Raw genomic sequence first — 25612 nt, forward strand, 5'->3', positions numbered from 1 at the left:
GATGGTCACCTCACAAACAGGGACAGAGACAAGACAGAGATGGTTAACACTTTCTTTACCTCTGTCTTCCACACGGATGGACCAAGGGAGTCTTAGTGCCCTGAACTGGTGGACCATAACTGCAAGAATGATCAGCTTCCAGTCAACCCTGAAATTGTGTGGGATCTCTTGCTCCAGGTAGATCCCTACAAATCTATGGGACCTGATGGGATTCATCCTAGAATCCTTAAAGAGCTGGCTGATGTCATTGCAACAACTCTTTTGATGATTGTTGAGTGGTCTTGGGAATCCAGAGAGGTCCCAGCTCACTTGAAGCTGGCGAATGTGCCTGGTAAAGTTATGGAGAAGATTATTCTGGGAAGTATTGAAAAACACCTGAAACACAACTCTGTCATTGGTCACAGCCAGCACGGCTTCATAAGAGGGAAGTCCTGATTATCAAACCTGATTTCCTTTTATGACAAAGTAATCCACCTAGCTGATCAAGGGAAGCCAGTTGATGTAATCCTTTTGGATTTCATTAAAACTTTCAATACTGTCTCTCCCAGGATCCTTCTGGACAAAATGTCCAGCCTGCAGCTGGAGAAGCACATCATGAAGTAGGTGAGCAATTGGCTCACATGTTGAGCACAGAGAATAACAGTGAATGGGGAAACATCAGACTGGTGACCTGTGACTAGTGGGGTTCTGTAGGGCTCTATCTTAGGTCCTGTGCTCTTCAACATCTTCATAAAAGACTTGGACAAAGGACTGGAAGGGATACTAAGCAACTTTGCAGATGACACCAGACTCAGAGGAGCTGTTGACTCCCTTGAAGGCAGAGAAACCTCAACAAATTAGAGGAATGGGCAATCACCAGCCATGTGAAGTTCAAGAATGCAAAGTGATGGATTCTGCACCTGGAATGGGACAATCCTGGATGTACATACAGACTGGGTAATGAGATGCTGGAAAGCAATGCCATGGAAAAGGGACCTGGGGATCCTGGTCAATGGCAAGTTGAATATGAGTCAGCAGTGCCCTGGCAGCCAGGAGGGCCAACTGTGTCCTGGGGGGCATCAGGCAAAGCATTGCCAGCCAGTCGAGGGAGAGGATTGTCCCTCTCTGCTCTGCGCTGGTGCGGCCTCACCTTGAATATTGTGTGTAGTTTTGGGTACCAAAACATAGGAAAGATATTAAGCTGCTAGAGAGTATCCAAAGGAGGACAATGAAGATGGTGAAGGGACTTGAGGGGAAGTCATATGAGGAGCAGCTGAGATCACTTGGTGTGTTCAGCGTGGAGAAGAGGAGAGTGAGGTGAGACCCCATCACAGTCTACAACTTCCTTGTGAGAGGAAAAGAGGGAGCGGATACTGATATCTTCTCTCTAGTGACCAGTGACAGGACCTGAGGTAATGGCTTGAAATTGTGTCAGGGGAGGTTTAGGTTGGTTATTAGAAAAAGTTTCTTCATCCAGAGGGTGGCTGGGCACTGGAACAGGCTCCCCAGGGAAGTGGTCACAGCACCAATCCTGACAGACTTCAAGAAGCATTTGGACAATGCTCTCAGGCATATGGTGTGAATCTTGGGGATGGTCCTGTGCAGGGGTAAGAGCTGGACTCAATGATCCTTGTGGGTTCCTTCCAACTCAGCATATTCTGTGATTCTGTGATTCTCTAACTCTCTCAGCCTGTCCTCACAGGAGAGGTGCTCCAGCCCTCTGATGTTTTTTGTGGCTGGGCTCTAAACTGTCTCTAGCAGGTCCAAGTCTTTCTTGTGCTAAGTCTTCCAGAACTGGATGTAGCACATCAGGTGGAGTCACATGAGAGTATGGTAGTGGGGTAGAATTACCTCCTTTGACCTGCTGGCCATGCTGCCTTTGATATAGCCCAGGATGTAGTTGGCTTTCCGGGTTGCGAGCACACATTGATGGATCATATCCACCTTTTCATTTACCAGAAATCCAAGGTCCTTCTCAGCAGGGATGCTCTCAATCCATGTATCTCCCAGTCTGTATTGATATTGGGTATCGCCCAACCCATGTTCAGGACTTTGCACTTGACCATGTTGAAGTTCACGAGGTTAGCGATTCTTCTTCCTGATTTTTGGCAGTCAAAAAAGAGAGAGTGCTTACTCCAAAAGTATTTGAATCTCTATGTTAAGAATTTAAACTGAATTTCCCTCTGTAGGAGTCTTTCTTTTTTTTTTCCACAGAGTAAGCAGAGAGCATAAAAAGGCCAACTTCTTAATTTACATGTTTAAGCAATGTAGCCCTCCCAGAACACAGATTATTTTATTCTTTAGAATTTCAGCCTAGGAGGCTAGGGTATAGTGAGTGCATCACAATACCTTTGTGAGTCTTTTAGGACCATTTGCTCTGCTGAACTAGGAAACATTCCTTCATTAGCTGATGTTTTCCAAGTATCTCCCTATTGAAGGTAGCATAATTTTCCTGAGTTAAAGAGAAGTAAACTGTTGATTACATGCAAGCTGTTAGCTTTTTAGTCCATATCATGTGAATTATATCATCTATATACATATGATATATGATCTAATCATGATATTTAGATAGGACCTGAAGGTACACTGATCATTATCTTATTCACCATGAGTGTGGCTCTTAGTTGTGGAGGATAGGTTCTACTACTGCTTATTTCTGACACAGAGGTATAGGACGTTCTCCCTAGATCAAGCAAGCTAGGCAGATCTTATGGTAGACAGTATTTAACAATAGAGAAACAGAGGAGTGTAAGAATAATTAATGTCATATCTTTCTCTTTAGATCAACTGTCAGTGTACTGCCAACTTGGTACCATGACCCAGACTGAGTTTTCAAGAACATTAAACTTGCTTAGGGTTTGGTTGTTTTGGTTTTTTTATTACTTTACAATTTCCTGGGCTTATTCAGGATCTACATGATTGGGTAGTTAATGTCAGTTTGGTATAGCTGGTGAATCTCTTAGCATTTATTAAAATATTGGTTTTGCAAAGAAAATAAAGGTGACTTATTTGACTGTCTACTAGAGTTAAGATTGGTACTAGCCACCTTCCAGTGAACATTGCTTGCCTTCCTGAACTGCAAAGGACATAATTCAGATTTTTTGATCAGCATTTTCTTAAATCTGAACCTCTTTTTTTTGTGAATAACTATACTGAGGTTTGGGACTTCTGGTGCACATATAGCTTGTGCAATTCCATTATAAACAAGGTATCAATTAACTCCTTTTTCTATTCTTTATTAAAAGATTTGTAAAGGGCACTATTATTTTAAATCGTCATACCTGAAGAGTTTGTTCTGTATATAAATATATGTTTCATAACATTAAGATCATTGATGTAGAGTTGCACAGAACTGACATTTACAAGACCACAAGTTCAAGCAGCAGATACCAGACAAAACTTTTTTCCTGAGAACTTTGACAACAATGTCAAAAAAATCTAAACTGATGAAATCTGGAGGTAAGAAAAATCAGGGCTCATGTGGCGGAAGACAATTATCATAGTAGAATAGCAAATATATTGAAAATAGAAAAGAATATAAATGAAATATCAGGAAACCCGAATTGGAGCTTGTCAGCTTTGTAAATAATATATTTTTACATCAGGAAAAATTTCCTCCATAAAGATAGGAGGACATTACTTTCTTCTAAGAGATATCATGTCTTGGTAGAACCTTGCAGTGAGCTTTTGTATATGTAGCAATTGTATCTTTACTGTTGAACATGAAACATTACTTAACAGCAAGTACAAAATCTCTGTTGTTGGTGACAAGTAGGAACAAATCTTGAATATAATGCATAGAAAGACAATGAAAATAAAAGAACAGACAACCTGTGCAAAATAAACTTTTCATAGAATCATAGAATGGCTTGGGTTGGAAAGGGCCTTAAAAATCATCCCTTGCCATGGGCAGGGACACCTTCACCTTTCACTGACCAGGTTGCACAGAGCCTCCTCCAACCGGGTCTTGAGCACTTCCGGGTATGGGACATTCACAAATTCCCTGGGTAACCTGTTCCAGTGCCTCACCACCCTCTCAGTAAAATTTTCTTCCTAATATCTAATATAAACCTACTCTCTTTCAGTTTAAAACCATTCCCCCTGGGCCTGTCACTACATGCTCTTGTAAATAATCTGACTCCGTCTTTCTTGTAGGCTCTATTCAGGTATGATGATGGTGTATAGAAAAACTCTACTATAAACCATAGCACATATATATCAATCCTATGTTAAAGATGTTTTTGTGTTTGTATTGAAGATGCTGTTATACGTTTTGCTTTTTTTCTTTTCTTTTCCCCCAACCCTATAATCTAATAAACTTCACTGAATTTCAGTCTGGATGGATTAATTCCAAGAATCTCAGTTTTCTAGGCACGCATGGGTGCACTGTAAGTGTTAACACATGACCTGGCAGGTAGTTCTAAACAGATTTCCAGGGTAATTTAGGGATATACCAGATGCAAGGTGTCTCAGTTTCTTCTCACATTCTTTAGGTTTTCTTGCCTACTTCCAAACTGCCTCTTCTGCTTTCATTCTTTTGCTCGGAGCAGGTGAGGATGATGTGTAACAACAAGAGTTTTCTGCAACTTTGATAATTTAGAAGTGCAACTATAGACAAAGTATATGCTGAAGAACTCCCTTATGGAAATAATATTTTTTTGCAAAGTAATATTTTCCATTACAAAAGGATTTTTCTGTTTTGTATGCACATATTTATGACTAACTTGACTGGGGACATTACAAAAGCTATCTGTGCAATCTTTCATTATTAAAGCAGCTTCTAGCATTTGATAGCTGTTTAAAAATATCAAGAGTTTTTTCTTACCTTATGCCAAAAGGGGATTTGAAATTGGAGTTTGATTTTGGTTGGGTATTTTTTCTGGGTTTGGTTTGGTTGTTTTTTTTTTTTTATTTGAAAATGATTTTTAAACTTCTGCTTGGGAGGAAAACTAGCCATCTTTCAGAGAAACAAAGGAAAATCAAATAATCTCATAATCTCTAACTAACCTACATGTAATTTTGCCCAAAGAAAAGATACTAATGTTTCAGATTTCTTTAAAATTCATATTTAGTTAAAAAATATTCTTTTATTCATCTTTGTCAAACTTACTTTACTAGCTATGACATCAAGAAATGGCAGAATTTCTCTTTTGCTTTAAACCCAGTAGCTTAGAAGTTGCAGTTTTGTGACCCTCTTAAGGAATATATGTTTCATAGATAAACTAGGAATTTACATGTGTCTTCTGTGCTACTTTTTAACTATTTATCACCTCTTGTGAGATAAATGAAAGCAGATACTTTTCTTCCAGCAGGAGCCATCAGATTGTAAGGTGTCTCATTAATAAAGGGTATTATCTCATCCATATTACATATAGTACAAAAAAAATATGTAAGTGCAAATAAAGTTAAAAAAAATCGTGCACCAGGTAGGCTGAAAAAATGTTAAAATCAACATTTTATGCACAAAAATGCCAGAAAATATGGAAAATATATAGTTTTCTGAAATACCAAGAATGTAGAACTAAATCAGTGACACTATGAAAAAAAATAAAAACCTGTCATCCAGTCCTCAGTTTGCAAGCAAGAGTTAAACATTATTAAACCTGTGGAGAAAACATTCACTCTTATTGGGCTTACTAGGATTCATGACCCTGAGACTGTTTCAACTGGTTAAAACTTTGAGCTAATAACACTAACCCACTAACATAGGTTCAATCCCCTGCATGGACCATTCACTTAAGAGTTGGACTCAGTGATCCTTGTGGGTCCCTTCCAACTGAGAATATTCTGTGATTCCGTGAAGTCTCATATAAACTCATTTAACATTCAACGAATAATTCCATTTAAGGTATTTATGTGAACTTGAAGACAGAATCCTCTAATTACAATAGGCTGTACATTCAGTTACACTTACTGTGCTTTGTATGTTTACATGTATCACATAAAATGAAAATCATTCTATTTTTGCATAGTATTGTCTTTTGTAATTTGTATCTTCTTGGTGTGTATGTTTGTCTGAACTGAAGATTTGCTAGACTTTTAGTAATTTTTTCCACAGTTAATCCCAACTTCTTTAAAGATTTTTTTTCCTCAGATGAATTAGAATCCTTTATTTATCTTAATAAGAGTATCCTTTGGAAATTCAGGGGACAACAGCATCTTGTACCTGTTTCTGCATGGAGAAACTCTTATATTTTAGTGGACCTTTGAACATATGTCAGTACAACATTTTTCCATCTTTTTTAGGCTAAATGTCAAGTGCTATTACTGAAATAAAATGTTTCTAAAATGAGGAATATTTATCATGGAGCCACAGCTACTTTTGAAATAAGTTTATGTCAAATAAAAAGCAAATTTTCTTCTGGAAAAAGAAAAGATAGACATATACCAAAAGACTATCAACCTTTATATAGAATATCTTTAAAAGGTCTGAAAGCCTTTCTTGAGTGAGAGTTGGGAGACACTACCTATCAGTCAAATTCCTTCAACGTTATCTGGACAAACTGTACTCTCCTGTTAAATGTGCTACACATCCAATAAGAGCCTTATGAACATGTGCTTTTTCTAGATTTATTTTCAGGTGCTTCCATATGTTATGAGACCACACTTTAAGATCAGGATAGAAGTGTATACAAATTAAATGAGAAGCCAAAGGAAAAAAAAAAAAAAAGGAAGAAACATCTGCAGTACATCAATGGGAAAAATGTTTAAGCTGCCTGTTATTAACCGCTCAACCTGTCTTATGCTGGATTTCTGCATAATTATGTTACAGAGGAGGGGGGAAACAGATGTTGAATAAAGATTGAAAATAAGAAAATGAGAGACTTTTTTTAAAAAAAAGTAATTGTGGTTGCTTTCAGCTAGACATTTTTGGCAAGACTTTTAGACAACAATATATTTCTCAAATTCATTGCCCATTTCTGGAAGATTAATGTAAAACAAAATGCTTCTTTTTAAGTCTGATCAGTTGAACAATTATACAGCTCCAATAATCCCCAAGTCGGTCTTTCAAGAAAGCAGCTGAATATTTCCTCAAGCAGTTTCATAAATTAGATTAAATGAATATGGTATCAGGTCAGAAACCCTATAAGCTCTTTTCCTGGGAAGTTGTTGATAGCTTATGTAATTAGCTGTTATTTTCATCTGTTGCAAATATCCAAATAATCCATATAAGATACATTTTTCTCAATCTTTATGGAATAAATGCGACCAAACTATACTTGTATGTTTTTCTGTGTTTCTCACACTTGTGTCATGCTTTAAAGCAAATTGAACAATAATTTTTAGAGAATATCTCTTGCTTTTTTTCCTCCACTGAGTTGATATTTTCTGGCACTAAGTTTGAATGCATTATGAAATTGCTGTCTGGATAGAGCTATCAGAAAAAGGGAGTTGAAACTACATGTAGTCACTACATTAAATCATTCGCACACTGCTACACTGTACGGTCCATTTTACCCTGAGTAGATTATTTACCTGAGAGAGAGTTATTCCTGAATACACTCTGCAGTGGCCCTTAGTTAAAAGTATTGTGTGCTTTAATGCAACTACCATCCTTTTTGAGACATGGCTATTCACAGGATTAAGACAACATCAGAGGCCATTTTGGAAGAGGGATTCGGATGTGAAATGAATCCTTTCTCCAAAGCTTTAATTTTCTTCTTGTTAACTAAAAATATTTTATTTTTCAAGCATTCCCGACTTTGCTTTCCTTTGCTATCCTCACCCTACATACCATCACAAGTAGACTTCAGTCTGTTGATCTGCTTCTTTCAGGTGAGCAAATACTTCATCTGTTAGCTGTCTTCTATTTTGATCCAAAATTTACATGTGAGATTATAAAACTGTGTAGAATTTGTTTTTTGAAAAGTCGCAGCTTAAAAAATCACGTAACAGAACTTGATAGAACACTATTTCTTGAAAACCTCGTAAGTACTTTGACAAAGAAACTGCATATTTGTATTAATCTTGTATTCAAGAGATTCGGACATAAATTTCCTATGAAAAAACTGTTCAAAATTATATCACTGATTTATTCTATGCTTTTGTCCTGATAGAGTTTTTAAAAGAAAGCATGCCATTTGGAAGAGGTATAGATGTATAAAAAAGACTGTGTGAACCTGTTTTACTTTGGGTATGTGCTGTGTGCATGCACATTTTCTAAATACATTCTTATTACACATCCTTAGTGTAATTGCAGGTGAATAGCAGTAGCTCACTGCTATGGTATGTTTAAAACTCCAGCTACACCATTACCATCAATCTCTACAGGAAAGCATGGTTTACGGGTACCAGTGGGTTGATGGATCTGTCTGTAGAATCAGAAAATATCTTTCTTATTATTCATTTTTTTGCCACAGATAAGCCATAAAATGAAGGCAGCAGATTGATGGAGGTTTAGGTTTTCTGCTCTTGTTTTAAGTAGTAGATATAGAACAGGTTCTTCTATTTTATAGCCTGAAGCTCAGCTGTCAACATAAGAGATGTACTGACTTAATACTTGAGAGCTGGGTAGAAGAATGACTTCCCACTTTTTTTAGAGCAGATTAAACACTGCACAATATAGCTCATTACTACCTCGTGTAAATTTATTGAAAAGGCCGTTTTTGCTAAAGCATGAAATACTTTGTCTTTTTATTACCTACTTTACTGCAAGGCACAAACTTCAGCTGAGAATGAAAAAGTTTTTAATTTATAACCTTCCTGTTCATGTTGGGAGAAATTGTATACCTGACCAAAACTTTAAAGCTTGAAAGAGTGTTCTTGCTTTTTGCTTGTGTGAGTGCATGTGCCTGAGTCCATGTCTCACTTGGTGTCATGTAAATGCAGTCAGTATACAATTATGAGTTTATTAAATCTGTACTTCATGAGGGAAAAACGCAAAACTCATTAGGATACTCAAATTAAAATAATGAAAGGTGATAACCATTCAGGTTTTGTTCAGATTTGGAGATTAATTCTGTGCCTTATTTTTAGTTCTGGATATTATTTTTTTCAATGAAAAAGTAAAATTGTGTCAGCTTCCGAAAACCATACACCACCTGTCAAAAGAGCATTGATAGAGCATTACATATTTTGCAGAAGGAACTGAGGAAGAGAAACATGAACAGACAAAGAGAAAATCAAGATGAGAAACAAAAGATGAAAGAATAAAAAAAAATAAAAGTAACTATTAAATGATATATTTCTTTTAACATATTTAGCAACAGTTTATATCATCATCATCATCATGGCTAGGCTTTGGGAATGAAGACTTAGGACAACAGTTTATATATCAGTAAAGCAAATATATTTTCAGAAGGCACTTCTCTTGTTTGACACTATAGACATACATATATTTTTCTAAAACGAGTTCCTCTAGATGTGTATAGGATAAAAAGTCCTACTGTGTTCATTTGAACTCACCTCCTTTTGACTAAAACTCTGGATGCGTGGAACAGCTTCAGTTAGGCCTTAGCTAGAGTCAATTTTGCACATCTTTTAGAATTCACTACATTTCTTTTTTTCCCACAAAAAAGAATTAATTCTTTATTTTAGATTATGGAATCGATTACAGCTGTGTAATTTTGCTATCTATTTGTGACAAAACCAATACTGGTAAAACACTCTTCAAGTTAAAAATCTACTGAAATACACTCTGTCCAAAGTTCACTGGACAAATAACATTTTTTCACCCAGTTTTGCTTAATATCGTTTTTTTAAAAACAAGGCAATCAAACAAAAACCTACCTAACAGAGGTGAGCTTAACCAATGTCACTGGAATAAGGTAAGCATGAAGGGATATGTGACTTAGTGGGGGAAAGAAAATGTTTTATAGGGTGGACTGTAAGATTTTTATGATCACATATTGTTTTTTGATTTTATTTTGGTTTTAATAGGATTTTCTTTAGGTAAAGCAGGTATTTACAAGACATTCCCTCTACTGCATGCTTACCAACACATGTTATATATGTACTTTTAAATTTTTGCTTGTTCTTTGAATTCTTCAGAATAACCTATTGATAGATGTTCCATTTTAAAAGGGGCCTTTTTTCCTACTGATGTAGAAAATTACATGCTTAGGCTTGCTAGGTTTAAAGATTGTTGACCTGAAAAGTTATATTAAAAAACTTCCTTTCCTTGTGTGAACTTATCTTGGATGCTACTTAATTAAAACTGTATCCAAATAAATGATATTTATTGTTGGCTGGAGGTTTATAATACAGTTCATGCTGGAGGATAGAAAGCCTAAACTTGCAATTGTGCTTTAGATAAACAGTTCTCAGAAGTAGTATTTCCTCAGTTTTTGTCTTTTTCTCCTGCCCTAATATTTATGTTTTGATCTGATAGAAATACATTGGACTCTTGTGGTTAATTTTTGTCCTGTAATCTCTTGAAACTTCCTTCTTGTCCTTTGCTTCAAGTGCAGGAGTACAGAAACTAGTCTGCTCAATTTTTAAAGTAGCATTAGGAGATCTCTTTTTCTAATGGAAGAGGTAGGAATTTTTTAAGCAAGTTAAATTAGTTTCTTCTTGACTGGTGTAGGATGATGTGGTTTTCATTAATCATGTGTGTGTTGTTGTGTGATGTAACACAGCTGGGCACAACAAGCTGGAGCGTGTCTTCCAAGAAATTTCAAAACTGCTTTCTTGGAAACTGCTGTGAAAGAAATAGCATATTTTTGTAGCAAGAGTGATTAATCAAAATAGGACTTTCCCTAACACAGTAACGAAAAGAAATCAATTAGATGCCATTTCTGCAGCTCTGTTCATAATCACTGACAGAATTCTTTGTGAAATGTCTTATTATAGAAGACTATATTTAGGGTAGGGAACCAGTATTTTCAACTATTTCTGCCAAAAGATGGTAACCTACATCTATATTTAGGCATTTGGAATGCAATTTTGATCCATATTCATACACCTAATTAGCAAAGACATTCAGATCAACTATAAATACATACATAAGCATGCACATGATGTTGACTCTCTTCAGTAGGACTCCATATACCATAATGGGAAGTTAGACACCTGTCTCGCATACAGACACCTTCCTTGGAGGCATGCAAGTATCAGAGTTTGGGGTTGTGTCCCTCTTACATTCCTTGGTGAGGTGTAAATGTATGTACCTGTCTGTGTAAACAACACAGAACAGTGCTGTACGTTGAGTGGAAGTGTCTTGAGCTATTTCAGTGTCAGAATCAACCTGGTCATATTCGTAAACTTTTTGATGAGGATAAGCTGCTTCTCAATAAGTAGTCGTTTAAACATATTTTACATTGCTTTGGTCAGAAAGTGATATTTGAAAAACTTAGCCAATAACTAGTTTATGGTAGCATTATTGATCTCCTAAGTGCCTCCCAGATATTAAACAAAAAAAGAATACGACGTAAGAAGATCAGTCTTTCAACAACAGTTATGGAAAGAACTTGATTTTCCAGGTAAATTTTCAGGTTTTTTAAAAATAATTCCATGAAGTGTCTGCCTGTTTCCCTGATTACCCATAACTTCTGAACCAGAATTTATCCAAGGATACAGGATTGAAAAGTAAGTTTCCACAAATCTTATGGATATAGACAGCTCTAATAGGCTATATGTGTTCAGTACGAGTTAAAAACTGATGTCACAGATTATTAGACACTGAAGACTCTTGACTGAAGAGAGTCATTAACAATGCCTCAGTTACTTAGAAAGCTTCAAGTAGACTGTGCCTTCCAAGACATTTTAGTCAATAATAACGCAAAAAATTTCAGAAAAGAAGCTCTGATTACTTCCGTTGCTCATGCCACTGTGTGTTATTGTAACCATGTTATCTTTTTAGACAATGCAACAGAAACTAGTCTAGTGAACAGAACTAAGCACAGGGAGACTAACAGCTCCTTTGAGTAGCTAAAGGAGGACAAAACTGTCATGAATAGCAATATTAGTGGAAAGAAAGATCATAGAATCAGGGAATCATAGCATAGCTTGAGTTGAAAGGGACCTTAAAGATCATGTATTTCCCACTCCCCTGACATGGCAAGGTACACCTTTCACTATATCAGGTTGCTTAGAGGCCCATCCAACTTGGCCTTAATGGAAGGCCAGTGAATGGGCAAAAATATTCAAAGTTTTGAAAAACTTTAATTTTCCTTTGGTGATAAGCGGAAAGTCAAAAAGTGTAATTGTCAGTGAAATGACACTCGAAAAATCAGGTACAAGAAAACTGACTTCTGAGGACCTTGGAAGGCTGGCAAGACATTTGATTTGAAAATACCAAAAGAATATACATGAATTTATCAAGGGGGCAGTCGTCTTTTTTTTTTTTCCATAAAAAGGGAAAAATCTATTTAGAGGAACAAATTAGAAACAACTAATAGTGCCTCAGCTTCTCCTGATCTGCTCCCAGGTCCACTTTACTAAGCAATTCTACATACCTCTAGGAGGTCTCCATAAGACAATGCAAACAGCACAGCATGTGTTGAGAATGCTACAGATTTTTGCTTTTTGTATAAGAGATAAGCTGTTGGTTCTTGGTATAATTATTAATTACTCACAATTATCACCAGTTGTATTCATGGGACAGGATGTACTTCTATCATAGAACAAGATTATAACGTATGTCCTTTCTGATACCTTACAGTATCTTGTTAAATTATTTTCTGTTTGTGATTCTTTACTTGCTTTTAGTCAAATACCTCTAAAGCTGCTTGGTAAGAGGAAAGCATTTTAACATATGTCCTTGCACTCTGGGATGAATGCATTATGGATATGGAATGGTATTCACACTTCTTACAATCACCTCTTTTCACCTCTTCATGCAGTGAACACCTCCAGCTTGTTGTCACTGCACTTGATTGCAGCACAGGAGGTTTACAGGGGCAAAGCTAGTCTCGTATCTTTTCTTCTACCATGCAAGTCTTGCAAGCTTTACTTTCATACTTTCCATTTTAACATGTTTTTTTCCTACTTTTATAATTATTTTTGTAATTTTTTTATAATTGTTAATAGGATAATTAACTACTTGTCATACATTTGTCGACAAGCATATGACAATGTATTTTAAACATGCCTTTGTCTATATAATATAGATTCAACAATATCCTCATGAACATTAATGTTTATGTACGTATATTAAAGTGTTCTCTTACAAAATGTCAGTGAAATACAATAACTTGCCTTTGTTCTGTAATTTTGCCTGACTCACATACTCCCAATCCACTAGTCTCTTTTGCCAAGATCTGTTCTAGAATTCCACACCAATAGGTACATCAAAGAGACATAATTAAAAAATAAAAATAAATTGTCAAATAATTATCTTGCAAAATTTTGGGAAAGGTTGAATTTTCACGGATGAAATTTCTGTCTAGGTTAATACTGGCTTTTCTGTCACTATTGTATGTCCAAGTTCATGCAGATGATGCATTCATCTTTGATTTTAATCTTGTGTGGTCTCACTGAAAATGAGGAAAGTCATATATGCTTTCTGAAAGCCTTTAAAAAGTGAAAGATTAGAATTTAGTTGAGCAACAAATGTGCTAAAACTTACCCTAGTGAGCACCCAGAAGACCTGAAGACATTGAAAGAGGACACATAATAGATGTTTTAAAATATTTTTTTCTTTTTTCCTGTCCCAAACACATAAAACTTCCTATCATTTTGGTGGGTATAGAGAGCATTTAGAGAGGCAAAAGAATCTTAAATTCAGGTGCGTTTTAACCACTGGGCTATTTCTACATTTTAAGATAATCACATGGAATGATTTAAGGATTTTATCTATATTAAAAATCTGTTCTCAGAAGGCTTTATATTCCCCATTGCAGCCTTTGATAATTCAATTAGTCTCTCAAAAATTTGAGAGTAGCTGATAAATTCACTTTAATGTTAAATCAAGTACCCCAGCAGGTTTCCCTAATATCATTTCTTCCCAAGGAGCTTAGCTCTAGAGGTGATACCTCCCCAACACAGCTTTCTGCAAGAAATATGTAGGCCTTTGGAACAGATTAAAAGAACTGTCTATACCAACATAGCTTCTCATTGTAATAAAGTTACTTCAGGTAGTGACAGCAATCTCATTTACTCAGATGCCTGTCCATCCAGCTTAATTTATTTTAATTGGCAGCCTTAGGTCCCTCCATGGAACATATTTCTTGAATATGATGAATTATCCCAGGAATAGAGAATGTCATTACACAAGCTGACTTTAACCCTTCCCTTTAAACATTGCCTTTTGGGATTCCCAAATCCTATTGGCAGACACTGTTGAATAATAAGTAGAAGAGGATTAGCTAGATCTTCATTGAGTGTGTCTTTGGAGAATGCTAACAATAAAGCCAGTTTTGTTTTTCTACTTCTAGGAAATGAACAAAAAATACATTAGATGTGAAAGATGAACAACAGGATTCAGTGCGGTAAATAGATGCGTGTCCCTGTAGAAATCAGATAGCAAAGCAAAGAGAAAAAGCCTAACAAGAAAAAGCTGCTTACTACTCAAAAAGAGGTGGCTTTAAAAGGCAGATTGTCATTGACCTTCTGTACTGGATTACAGTTTTGCTAGAAGAAAGACTTGAATTCTAGATGTATTCGTCCATGTCATCAAAGATGCATGCTGTCATCATAGTTAGAGCAGGCTAAGTGGGACACTGAAAGCTTATAAAAAATGCTGCATTTTATTCTCCAAAGCTAGAAAATACAAAATGTGACTGAAATACACATATCTTTCTCTGTATGAATATTTTATTCTGCATTTTTATCCCACTTTGATTTCCTCTTTGAAATTTAATAGGCAATTATATTCCAGAACAACATTTGCTGATTGTTTTATAAGGCAGATTCTCACAGTAAGCAAAATAAATATATTACTTTAGATATGATTTTTTCAAAGAAAGATTACAGACAAATTAATTTCTGATGAATTAATCATAGGAAACTTTAGGGAAGATGGTTTACATAAACATTTAGATTCAATATATGATTTCTTCTGTTTTTTTTGTCTTGAAAATCATACTTACATAAGAACTTCTTTTTATATGGAGTGGTTAACCTAATAAAGAACTGTCCCAATAAAGAATTACTAGTTTTGTATTTTATTCTTTTTAATATTATTATTTTCCTTTTAATAGCCCTTAGCTACTAAAAAAAACATGGTCTAAACCTGAAAATATCTGCCCTTATATGTATTGTATCCCACTATATGTTGTGAATATTAGCCTTACTACTCTGTCCAGTAATGGCTCTGAAATACCTCTTGAAGTTAGGCAGGTACAATGAACTGCAGATGAAAATGTTGGAGACAGTTTGTAACATCAAGTTGGAACTGAATTTATTTGTATATCATGTAGACCAGTAGGCTACAGTGGCTAAATGTAGCTGTGGTAAAATATCACGAGATCATTTGATAATGCATATGCACTCTACAGGATTTACTTTGGTTTTCTGCTTGATCATGTTTAAAGAAAAAAACCTGATGAATAAGTGTGTCAACTTCTCAGAGGACTGTGACTGATGTTTTATGAACAAAGTTGTTGACAGTTGTTAACAGTTGTTTATCATCATAGTCTGACTCTCTGAGAAATACCAATTCAACATTGTTGAATCAAAAATCAGATGCCAAATTTTAAATGAGAATTTATTTAAAAAAGGAATATTTGTGTTGATTTTGAAAGTAACAGATTTAATGAATGGAAGAGCTCAGTCCTACTCAACCTTTTAAATAAGAATTTTGAGATCAGAATTGTCTCTGAGAATGGAATCAGTGACTGGTGGGAATTCCAAGTATGCCACTCTGTATCAATAAATTTGCAATGTGTCCAGTACTCTGTTCTGTTTAGAGTTCACTAGATCTGTCAGCCAATAGAGCCTAGGCTGCAAAAGCAAGGTGTGGCTGGACAGAAGAGTTAGCAAAAAGACTGTTGGTTGTCGTCTGTCTCTGCCCCCAAATTCCTGCAGAAGACAGGATGGCTGGTCAAGTTGGCAACATGCCAACTCGCTCTCTAGACTAAATATCTGGAATAAAAATAAAATAGAATGCTACTGCACACGATGTCACACATCCTGCTTTTGTAATGGTGGAAGCATGTATACATTAGCAAAGCCACTCCCTGCTATGGTTCTGACATGAACTTAGATGGGATCAAAGCTGCAGCTGCAAGAAGGGTGTGGATCGGTTACAATTTTCCTCAATGAAGAACATTAGATCCCAATCCTTCAGGTATTCAAAATGCAGCACTTTGTCACAAGTTTTAATTCTATAAAAGAAAGTAGTAACTTGGTATAAACATGATAGTATAGTGTTAGGGAAAAAGGAAAGTTGTTTGCTTTTGCCAGAAAATAGCTCAGTGGAAAAATACCGTGAAATTTGATCTGACCAGGTACTGAATGAATATTCAGTGGATATCCCAGAAGTTATATGTGCATGTAATCACTTAATAATTAGTTTGGAAAGGGAAAATTTTCCTACCACTGGAAGGACAATGTGCATTAAGAGCACATAGTGGAAAAGGGGACTCATGATGCCAAGTTACATACCTCAACCCCATCTACATTCATTGTTGAATGAAATTATTCTTTGTCTCATAGCTGCTACTAGGTATCTCATGAACCTAGTATTCAGCATATGAATCTACATCCTGTGGCTTGTATTTAGTCCCTTGATTGACAAGAACTCTCCCTTAAACAGGAGATTATATGGAAGTTCTCTCTGGTTTGCTTCCCTTTTGCATGATAATAATAAATCTTTAATAGGAGGGGTGAAAATCCTGTGGCCTGTCTTCCTGCTCACTAGGATTTAATGCGCATAGTAGGAGGAAGTCAGGCTCTTGAGAAGATCTCAGCTGTAGGAATAGCTTTACTCTGAGTCCTAAGAAGACTTAGGCAGGAACAGTTGCCTTAGGAAAGATTGTACTTGCTATAGTCTTGCTCAAAGAAATAACTCTTAGCAAAAGAAGCACCTCGAGGATATTTTATCTTTGCTGTCATGAATAATGTCAGATGTCAAACCAGCAACCTTTTTTCATCTGATTTTACAGGAAGAACTCATTTCTATGTGTTTTCCCAATTAAAAGCATTGGTTTTATACTTTTTGGGGGGACTTTGAGATGAACATTACCCTAAATGTTAAAACAACTTCAAAAGGCCTTCAATTTAGTATTAGTTCTATACAGCTATCTCCATCTTTTAGAGTGTTACTGTTCTACATGGTCTATCTAACCAAAGAATAAGATTTTCCATGCTCTTTGATCTTTTAAAAATATACTAAAATCTGAAATCAAGTGCTTTTCCTGAGTCTTGACTTTTCTGGCAACAGTGAGCTGAATAATGTACTAACATGTAGAGTCCCCCTAATAACAATAACAAAAGAAAGAAATGACAACTCTTAAGAATCAGATCAGCTATGTCTAGCAAATGATTAAATGCTCTGAAGTCTGATGTGGATAAAAGAGGGGGAACCAACAATCAAGAAAGGAAAAAATAAAAGGAGAATAAATGGAAAAAAGAATTCCAGCTAAAACAACTCAATTTTATTAAAAAGCTGTATGAAGTGTCAAATGTCATGCTAAGAGAAAAGCATAATCTCTATCTAAAGTTACTCAGAAGGCAGAGATAAAATATTTTGATCATAACCACAGTACAGAGCTCATTGCATACTTGCCAATAATGCAAAAATAATGCTACCAAAAAAAAATCATATCTACCCTTTCATTTATTTCATTTGCATTAACCACCTAGGTTAGAGGGATTTTACCTAGGTAATACTAGGGACGATTAAGTCTGTTTAACACAGAGACAGATGCCAGATGTAAGCATGTAACAGTTACAGAGGAAGCATATGCGTAGTATCAGCTCTACAAATAGTCAGGCTCCCTAGGCACTCAACAGTTTTGAAGCTAAGGGAGGGAATGTTTTTATGTTATAACATTTTCCCTTGGTGGTAGCAAATTAGCTGCCTTGTATCCATCTTCAGCTGGAACTGCAGAGAGTCACTTGAGAGCATATAAATAAGTTTAGAGCTCTGCTAGACTGTTTCTTAGATACCTGAGATGCGGTGTGTATACTGTGCCTGTGCACAGACACCTGTGTAACAGGTGGACACAAAACAAAAAAGAAGTTTAATTTTTTTTCCTGTAAGACAATTTTTGCTTACCTTATTTCCTTATGTAATATAAGTCCTTATATAATATAATTCCTAATATAATTCAAGGTCAGGCTGAGCCCTGCTTTCAGAGAGGGTGCTTTATTTTTGTCTTTTAGGAATTAAAACCACTGTTTTTCTTAAAGAAAAACAAAGCAAAGCTACATTTTTATTTGGAAATCCAGAGGCTGTTTTTGAAGAACCATGCAGTAGATATTGGGGCTCAAATTTCTCTGCTTTCCATTATCTGTGATACTCAGAATTCAAGCCAATAATAACTGTACAGGTTTCTTACCATTTTTATCCAATAGAACAAAAAGCCTGGGAGAAGAGTGACACATTAAAATCAAGTCATGGTGGAAAGCATACATGGAACTCTAAATCAAGTAAATATTATAGCGATAAATTCCAGTAAATGAAAAGGTTGTTTTAAATACCCCGAGAAAGATATCTAGAATAGGTTTCACTGCATTTTATAGCAGGTCTTCACCATTTCTAGGGGTGTAGTATTTTCGCCACCTCTACAGATTTAAAATTTTCTTAAAGAATGTCAATAGATTGATACTGACTGACATATTCTGAATCCTTCAGCTGCTTTAAAGGAAGCATCTGCATCTCTTACTTGTTTTACCCAAAGAGTGTTTAATTTATCTAATGCCTCAATGCTGATTTCCTCTGGAGGGTGTTCAGACAAATAAGATGAGGGCACAGCTAACAGAAATTACCCTGACTGCATCTTACTTGGTGCTGTTGGTAATTAGCCTTTAAGTCTATCTCCAAGACAAAAATACGCTTTTTATAAGAACATGACTCAGATTAGTGGTTGCTACACACCAGAAAAAATAGCTTCTTAACAGTTAGCAGGTTTAAAAAGTGAAGATACTGGTGAAAACAAAGAACACATAATGACGACATCCTTGGAAATTGATAATATTTCTTAAAGATATCTTTTGTCACATCAAAGTACTCTGACATCCATTCAAAAGTTGATGCTATAACAAATGAAAAGATGACAAGTAAAAGAGGGAGTCTCAGTTGAGCAGCTCAACTGCTGCACATAAATGTAAGTAGCAGGAGAGATTGTTCTGTATTAGGGTTGTTAATATCTATAATCTCCTCAATCCTTGAAATATAAGGAAGTGATCAGGAACTTATAGTTCTTAATGAAGGATCTAAGGAAAGGAAGATATGAATATTCTGAAGGTATTTTCAGTAAGTGTCTTTCAAAAATTAGTTTACTGTTCATGGAGAATCTGAAAATATGGTGTTGAATCTGTTTACATGTATAACTCCCTTTGCCAAACTAGTTGTATTTAGAAAGTCAGATTTGAAAAAGGTGTCCTTAATTAGCTTTTCTGATTGGTCTAATTGGAGCACTATCCAGTCAGAAATTTAAGTAGGATAACATTATCAAATTCAAATTGCTAAGCGAATGGGGGTTCTTCATAAATTGGCATAAGGGTAATCCCATTCTGCAAATCTCTTTCAAAGGTGGCAATAAAACACAACACCAGCAATCTGTTAAACAGTAGTCCAGGGGACCATCTAATCGTACAATAATGAATATGTTACTTAGATTCTATATTAAACTCTTAAATAATTTCTTTTTTTCTAAGAATATTTTTCTGCATCCATATGTCCAAGTGAGAGTTCCTTGAGATGTCTGAGCAACTTTAGGGACTTTCTGAGAGCAACATCATGAAAAGTGTTCTTCTCTCTGTTCTGTCAGATGCATTGTACCTCTCATGAGGTCTAAAGTATATGACCCACTGATGACATCAACCTTTTGAAGCAGAGAATGATACCCAGTAGGCTATTCCATCTCTTTGTATAAAACAGACCTGGTCTCATTATGGCTGTTAAAGGATATTTTGAATGTAAATCCAGGTATACTAAGAGGAATGTGGAGGAAAAGACTGTCTTTTACCAAAGTGGCCAGATTTTGAATGGTTCACTATCTATATCGCCTTTGTAATTATTTTTATGAGACTTTGCAAAGGAAAACAGATAGCATTTGAAAAGCTTTACTGCATTGATTCTGCTTTGGTCAAAATCAGGCTCCTACACAGAAACCAACAGATTCTGTTCACTCAACAGAGCCCACCTATAGTCAGTCAGAATGTAAACACAGCCATCAAAAGGACATAGAAATAGATTTCTTCAGAAGCTTGCCATGTCTCTCTCCTCAGTGGCACCCTCCTCAGTCAACGTCTATAAAAAAGTTGTCATATCCAAATTTGAGGCAGGCTTACAAAGCAAAAAGCTTAGTGCCTTCTAATTAAAGATTTGTATACTGAGATAACTGGCAACCAGTGAGGAAGGTTCAGTGGTATAATATATAGATAATCATTGGTGGCTTGATGGTGTGACAGATGGGGATAGCTTCTTTAAATTATGGAGCTTTTATATTGGTATTTTCAGGAAATGTCAACAGTATGATTATATTTTCATTAATGTTGTCTTTCCTTCTCATTCATTGCTTTTGTTTGTCATAATCACTTGTTAACTTTTGTCTCTAACTATACAATCTGTTAATATTTGTATAGGATGCCTCACAGTGGTCCTCGTTAATGACTATATTCCTAAACATTGATACAGTAAAATATGTAGTATTTACTAAATATTGCAAATTAGATATGGAAATTATTGATACTGCAATTATGACTAGCTCACAATAAAGTTATTAAAAAAATGTGAATATCATGCAAATTATGGAAATGGTTACACAAATTTGGTTAGATTTCAGATTTAAGAGTCATTGCATTTTTAGATTCTAGTGCTGAAACAATCCCATTGAAAAATCTGTGGCACTGCCTTGATCAAGAGTACGAAAATGTGTTATACTAAAAATGTATAAAACCTTTTCTCGTCTGTTAATTACTGCAGTTTTGTTTTCCTTAATTCTCAGGAAAAAACTTTGGGGCTCTACAACAAAGATTTACAGGTTTAAAACTATGAATTTGTCATATTACTGAAGTTTCCCCCTAGCTTCTCAGCTAAGGGCAGGGTTGGTACAGCTAGCCTTTGTGTATTTGCTCACTAGGCCAGGAAGAGTTTTTTATGGTGGAATGGGGAAGAGATGAAAATATCTTTTTGTGATGTCATAGGGTCTCTTCACAGCAAATTAGAGTCAGGGCCAGTCAACTTATAGGCAAACATTGGAAACCAACTTCTGGGTGTCCATTCTCCTCTTTCTCATCTGATAGGAGTAAATGAGGCATCCTTTTTACTGATCAGATATTTCCAGTTCACTGCCAACTATAAACTTAAGTGTTTGTACCTTTGAGAAGCACAGTGAGAAATTTCAGGGGCTGTGAGCTGTGTCTGGGCCACAGATAAAAGCTGTTTTTCTGCTGTGGAAATTTCATCATTGTTGTGAATTTTGGAAGCAGAGCCTATCCATGTCTGTGACTCACAGGTTTGATTTGCCTCCAGAACAGCAAGGCAGAGGCCAAAGACCCATTGTTGGGATCTGTGGACCAGCCCGCTGTGAGGATGGAAAATTTTCAGGTAACACATCTTTCTCTTACATTGTCTTTAAATAAAAATACGTGATTGCCGTTGAATTATAAACGTGAAATTAAAGCATACTTCTGTAAGAACTATATTAAATATTCTATGTACTCCATGTAATCCTGAAATATTCCTCCAATATTTGTCATTTTGGACAAATGGGAACAAGAATTAAATCCATAGACCATCATATTTTTATGACTTTTGAAGTGTTTTATGCCATGTCAATATAAAACATATATTGCCTTTATCCTGCATTCAGAAAGCAAACAAACAAAACCAAGCAAACAAAGCCCCAACAACCAAAACCAGGGAAACTGAGTAAGGATTATAGACCTCAGAAACTTGTATTTATGTTATTAGGAAGAGACCATGAGATCCAAGAGGTTTAAAAATGTGGCAGTCCACTCTTATTTTACTGCCAGTCATTTCGCTAACCTGAGCTGCATGATTGCATTGCCTGACTGAAAGAAGCCTTTAAACAGACAAACCAATATAAATACTCAGACTGGAGACAATTCTGTTTAATAACAGCAAAAATGTGTATAGAACTATTTGTTTACCTCTACTAATTTCTGTCAAAATCAATTGTAATTAAGCAGAAATCCAATCACAGAAGCAGTACTTTAGCTGATTCTTCTCAATAGAAGTGTCATATAGACCTGGTGTTAGGGACATGTCAAAGTACCCGTTATTTTTCTCATGTAATAAATATCTCCTTATAGTAATTTCAGTTCTTTAGTAAAGACAATTGCCCATTTAAAAAAAAAAAAACAACAAAAAACTCCAAACAAACAAAAAAACCCCCAAAAAACCCACCAAAACCAAAACCAAAACAAAACAAAAGTAAGCCATCATTTCATATAAATTCTGGGAGGTTTTCTGGTCATATTTCAGGAATTACTGAAGTTCTGAAAAGCAGAGTTAATTGCATTCTCTGTTAGATTTTATTTGGCATTTATTGTCCATCTGCTTACACATATGTACCAAAGATACAGATCTTTCATATCTATTCAAGGTATTAAAAATATAAAATATAATATTATTTTATTAGTCTAAAGCAAGTACTGGTTGTCCTTATTTATTTTTTTTCATAGAATGATTTGAGTCAGAAGGGACCTTAAAGATCATCTAGTTCCAACCTCTCTGCTGTGGACAGTGACACCTTCCACTAGACTAGGTTGTTCAAAGCCCCATCTGACCTAGTCTTGAACACTTCCAGTGATGGGGCACCCACAGCTTCTCTGGGCAACTTGTTCCAGTGCCTCACCACCCTTACAGTCAAGAATACTGTGTTGGTTAGACCAGAGAAATGAAAGCTACAGAGAATTTTTCACCTTGTTTCAGTACAGAGTGAATTCTAAATGGAAATATTTTCAGTAGTGAACACAAATTCTCAACATCAAGGGTGAAAGGAATTTATCTCTTAGACAAGTCAGTGTAAACTCTATGCATGCATTCATAGGCAGATCCTTTTCCTTGTAATGTGAAACAAGGGGCATCAAAGATGTGCATTACTATTAACTCTGTAATGCACTGAAGAACAGAGCATTTCAAGAGTGTGAAACAACATGCCTTCAAAAAAAAGGCAGCATACATTTTGAAATGGCTCCTTCAGTGGGTTTTTATTTGGACATTTTAGTTAATAGTTGTTCCAGTCAACTGAGTCAGCCAACAAACCATCTCTAATAATTAATGTTTATTTTTTAGCTTCCATATTTATAGAAAGAAAGAAAAAAAAAGTCAGTTAGAAAAGGGTGTTTATGCAATGGTAAAAGCTAGACGTCACCTGTTGAAAGAGCAAAAAGAAGTAAGATATCTGAAAGACGAGCTTTCCCAGCACAGTAAAAAATAACAAAAGCTACTGACTGTTTTAAATAGTCAGTGTTATTCACGTAGTTATCTAGCCATATTCTTATATAGCCTTTACCAATGAACATATGGTAATAAAAAGCTACATTTTGCGAGTAAAACATTTAGAAAAGAATGAACTTGAATGACCATCTACCTGATCAGATCTTATAAATGGTAATGTTCCTAACTCTGTCTTGTTTAACTTCAATTACAATTTGATAAAATAATTTACAGGTTTTATGAGTAAAATGGTGGTATAGGACTAGGTGTAGATCTAGGTGTACATCTAGGTATATATCCAGACTTGTGTATAAGGAAAATCAGATTTTAAATATAGGTAGATACATTTATTTACATAAATATATATAAAAATATATACTTATATGTGCATATACATATATTTATAGTCTGATTTTCCATATAAAGAAGTCTGGACAGTTACTATTAAGCTATATGGAGTACTTTGATACAGAGTATAGTGTTCTTCATCTTATAAGCATAGGACATTAAATATTTCTTGAAAATGTTTGCATGGTGATGTTTACTTTTCATTTGTTTTTCTGCTTTGTGCATATGTGTAATTTAAATAATTGGGGTCCGGTTAAATTAGAGCAAATATTTTGTTTATTGACTTGATTTGGCCACACTGAGTCACTGTTTAAAAAAATAATAATTCTTGAGTTTCTTCTCTGTTATCGTTATGCAAATTTCATAAAATTAATGAATCAAAATAAAATATCTCCATTTTAGTCATTGAAAGGAACCAGCTATCTAAAGTATTAATCAATTAATTTTATAGTGCAAATGAAATCAGTAGCCATAATTAATTCTGTTCACAATATTTATAAGGAAATCATAGGAAATTATCACACTAAAAGTATCTATTTCTTTTAGCTTACTATGGAAGACAGATGTTAAATACATCTCCTAAAGAATAAAATATGTAAGATATGTTTTATCTTGCACCAAAAATACGTATCTTGCGTTGCATTTTGTATGTTGCTAATATAACTTTCATCCTATACCATCTCTAAATTTCTATCCAGAATACATTTCCCATCTAAGCGACTGTTGTTTACAGATAGCTTGTTTCCTTTTCTTTCTATGGCTGACAATTTAGCAATTCTATTTTAGTGTATGCTCTCCCCTAAGTGCATAAAGCACTTCTGACTGTTTACCCTTAAAACTCTAGAGAGTTAGGAAAACCTCTAGACTGCTTCTGTTTATTGTACACACATGCACTGTTAAGGGCTTATTTTCAACAGGAGAGAGACAAGTACAGAGATAAAGACCAATGACACATATCACTCTACCGGCACATCCTGCTGTACAGCACAGCATATGACCTATTTTACATGTATATATTTATATATTTACCTTTAAATTGATTCTGTTTTCTCATATGCACTAATTTGGCCCTTGGTGGTGATAGTTTTTGTGTTGTAGTTTCTGCTACTTGTGAAAAAGTCCCTGTTTGATTTTCTTCACTGTCTGCTAACTGTAGCAGTCAAAATTGCAGGCTAATGGTTAGGCAAGCAGCTTATAATGTATGATAATCAATACTCAAAATCCATTTCCTATGATGTGACATAAAAGCATGAAGTGAAAAGACACAGATTTTCAGGACTAGAGCTCCAATGCTCATGCAATGCAGGTGGTTTTCAATTCAAGGTCATTCAGTATTTCTTTTTTCTTCTTTTTTGGCTTCATATTTAATTCAGTCACTTCTATGATGCCCAGGGAGCAGAAATGGAAAGTTAGTCGATACTGTGAGTAGAAATGCAAGTATAAAAACTGCTTTAACAAATGCAGGAAATGAGAAGAGGAAAGAAGATTGGCATGCAATATATATATATAACATATATATGCTACATGATATACATCTCTTTTACTTAGAGATAGCCAGCAAACTTTGCATTTGTGTTGGCAGTAACGAATAATGTAAACACTGTGTAAGGCTTCTCCTCATACCAGTGTATGTATATGTGAAAGAGCTGAAAATATAAATCTTCAAATATAACTTGATTGCAACAAATTAACCTAATGAGTCTTGAAAATCTCAAAGCATAGTTTTTGGCACAGTACTGAATACCTAGTATAATAAACTTATTTCCAGCGACTAAGAAATTCTCTGATCTTTACCTTGTATCTGAAGTTTGTTCATTTCAGTCTCAGTTT

At 35.3% G+C, this 25612-nt stretch overlaps 1 protein-coding gene across 9 annotated transcripts in view; it reads left to right on the plus strand.

Annotated features, from left to right (window-relative positions):
* Positions 1–25612, plus strand: part of PCDH17 (protocadherin 17) — a 92704-nt gene that overhangs the window by 58048 nt on the left and 9044 nt on the right. For 5 of the 9 annotated variants that reach the window (XM_032678787.1, XM_032678791.1, XM_032678789.1 and 2 more), the window contains 2 exons: positions 7672–7755; positions 21503–21577. The exons of 1 other annotated variant lie outside the window; for it this stretch is intronic. In XM_032678787.1, the coding sequence (XP_032534678.1) occupies positions 7672–7755; positions 21503–21577 (159 nt within the window). Of the gene's footprint in view, positions 1–7671; positions 7756–21502; positions 21578–25155; positions 25204–25612 lie in introns of all 9 variants that reach the window. 3 more of the 9 variants (XM_032678794.1, XM_032678795.1, XM_032678792.1) reach the window with 3 other exon arrangements.

Source organism: Chiroxiphia lanceolata, chromosome 2 (assembly GCF_009829145.1).
Source record: "Chiroxiphia lanceolata isolate bChiLan1 chromosome 2, bChiLan1.pri, whole genome shotgun sequence".
Taxonomy (NCBI): domain Eukaryota; kingdom Metazoa; phylum Chordata; class Aves; order Passeriformes; family Pipridae; genus Chiroxiphia; species Chiroxiphia lanceolata.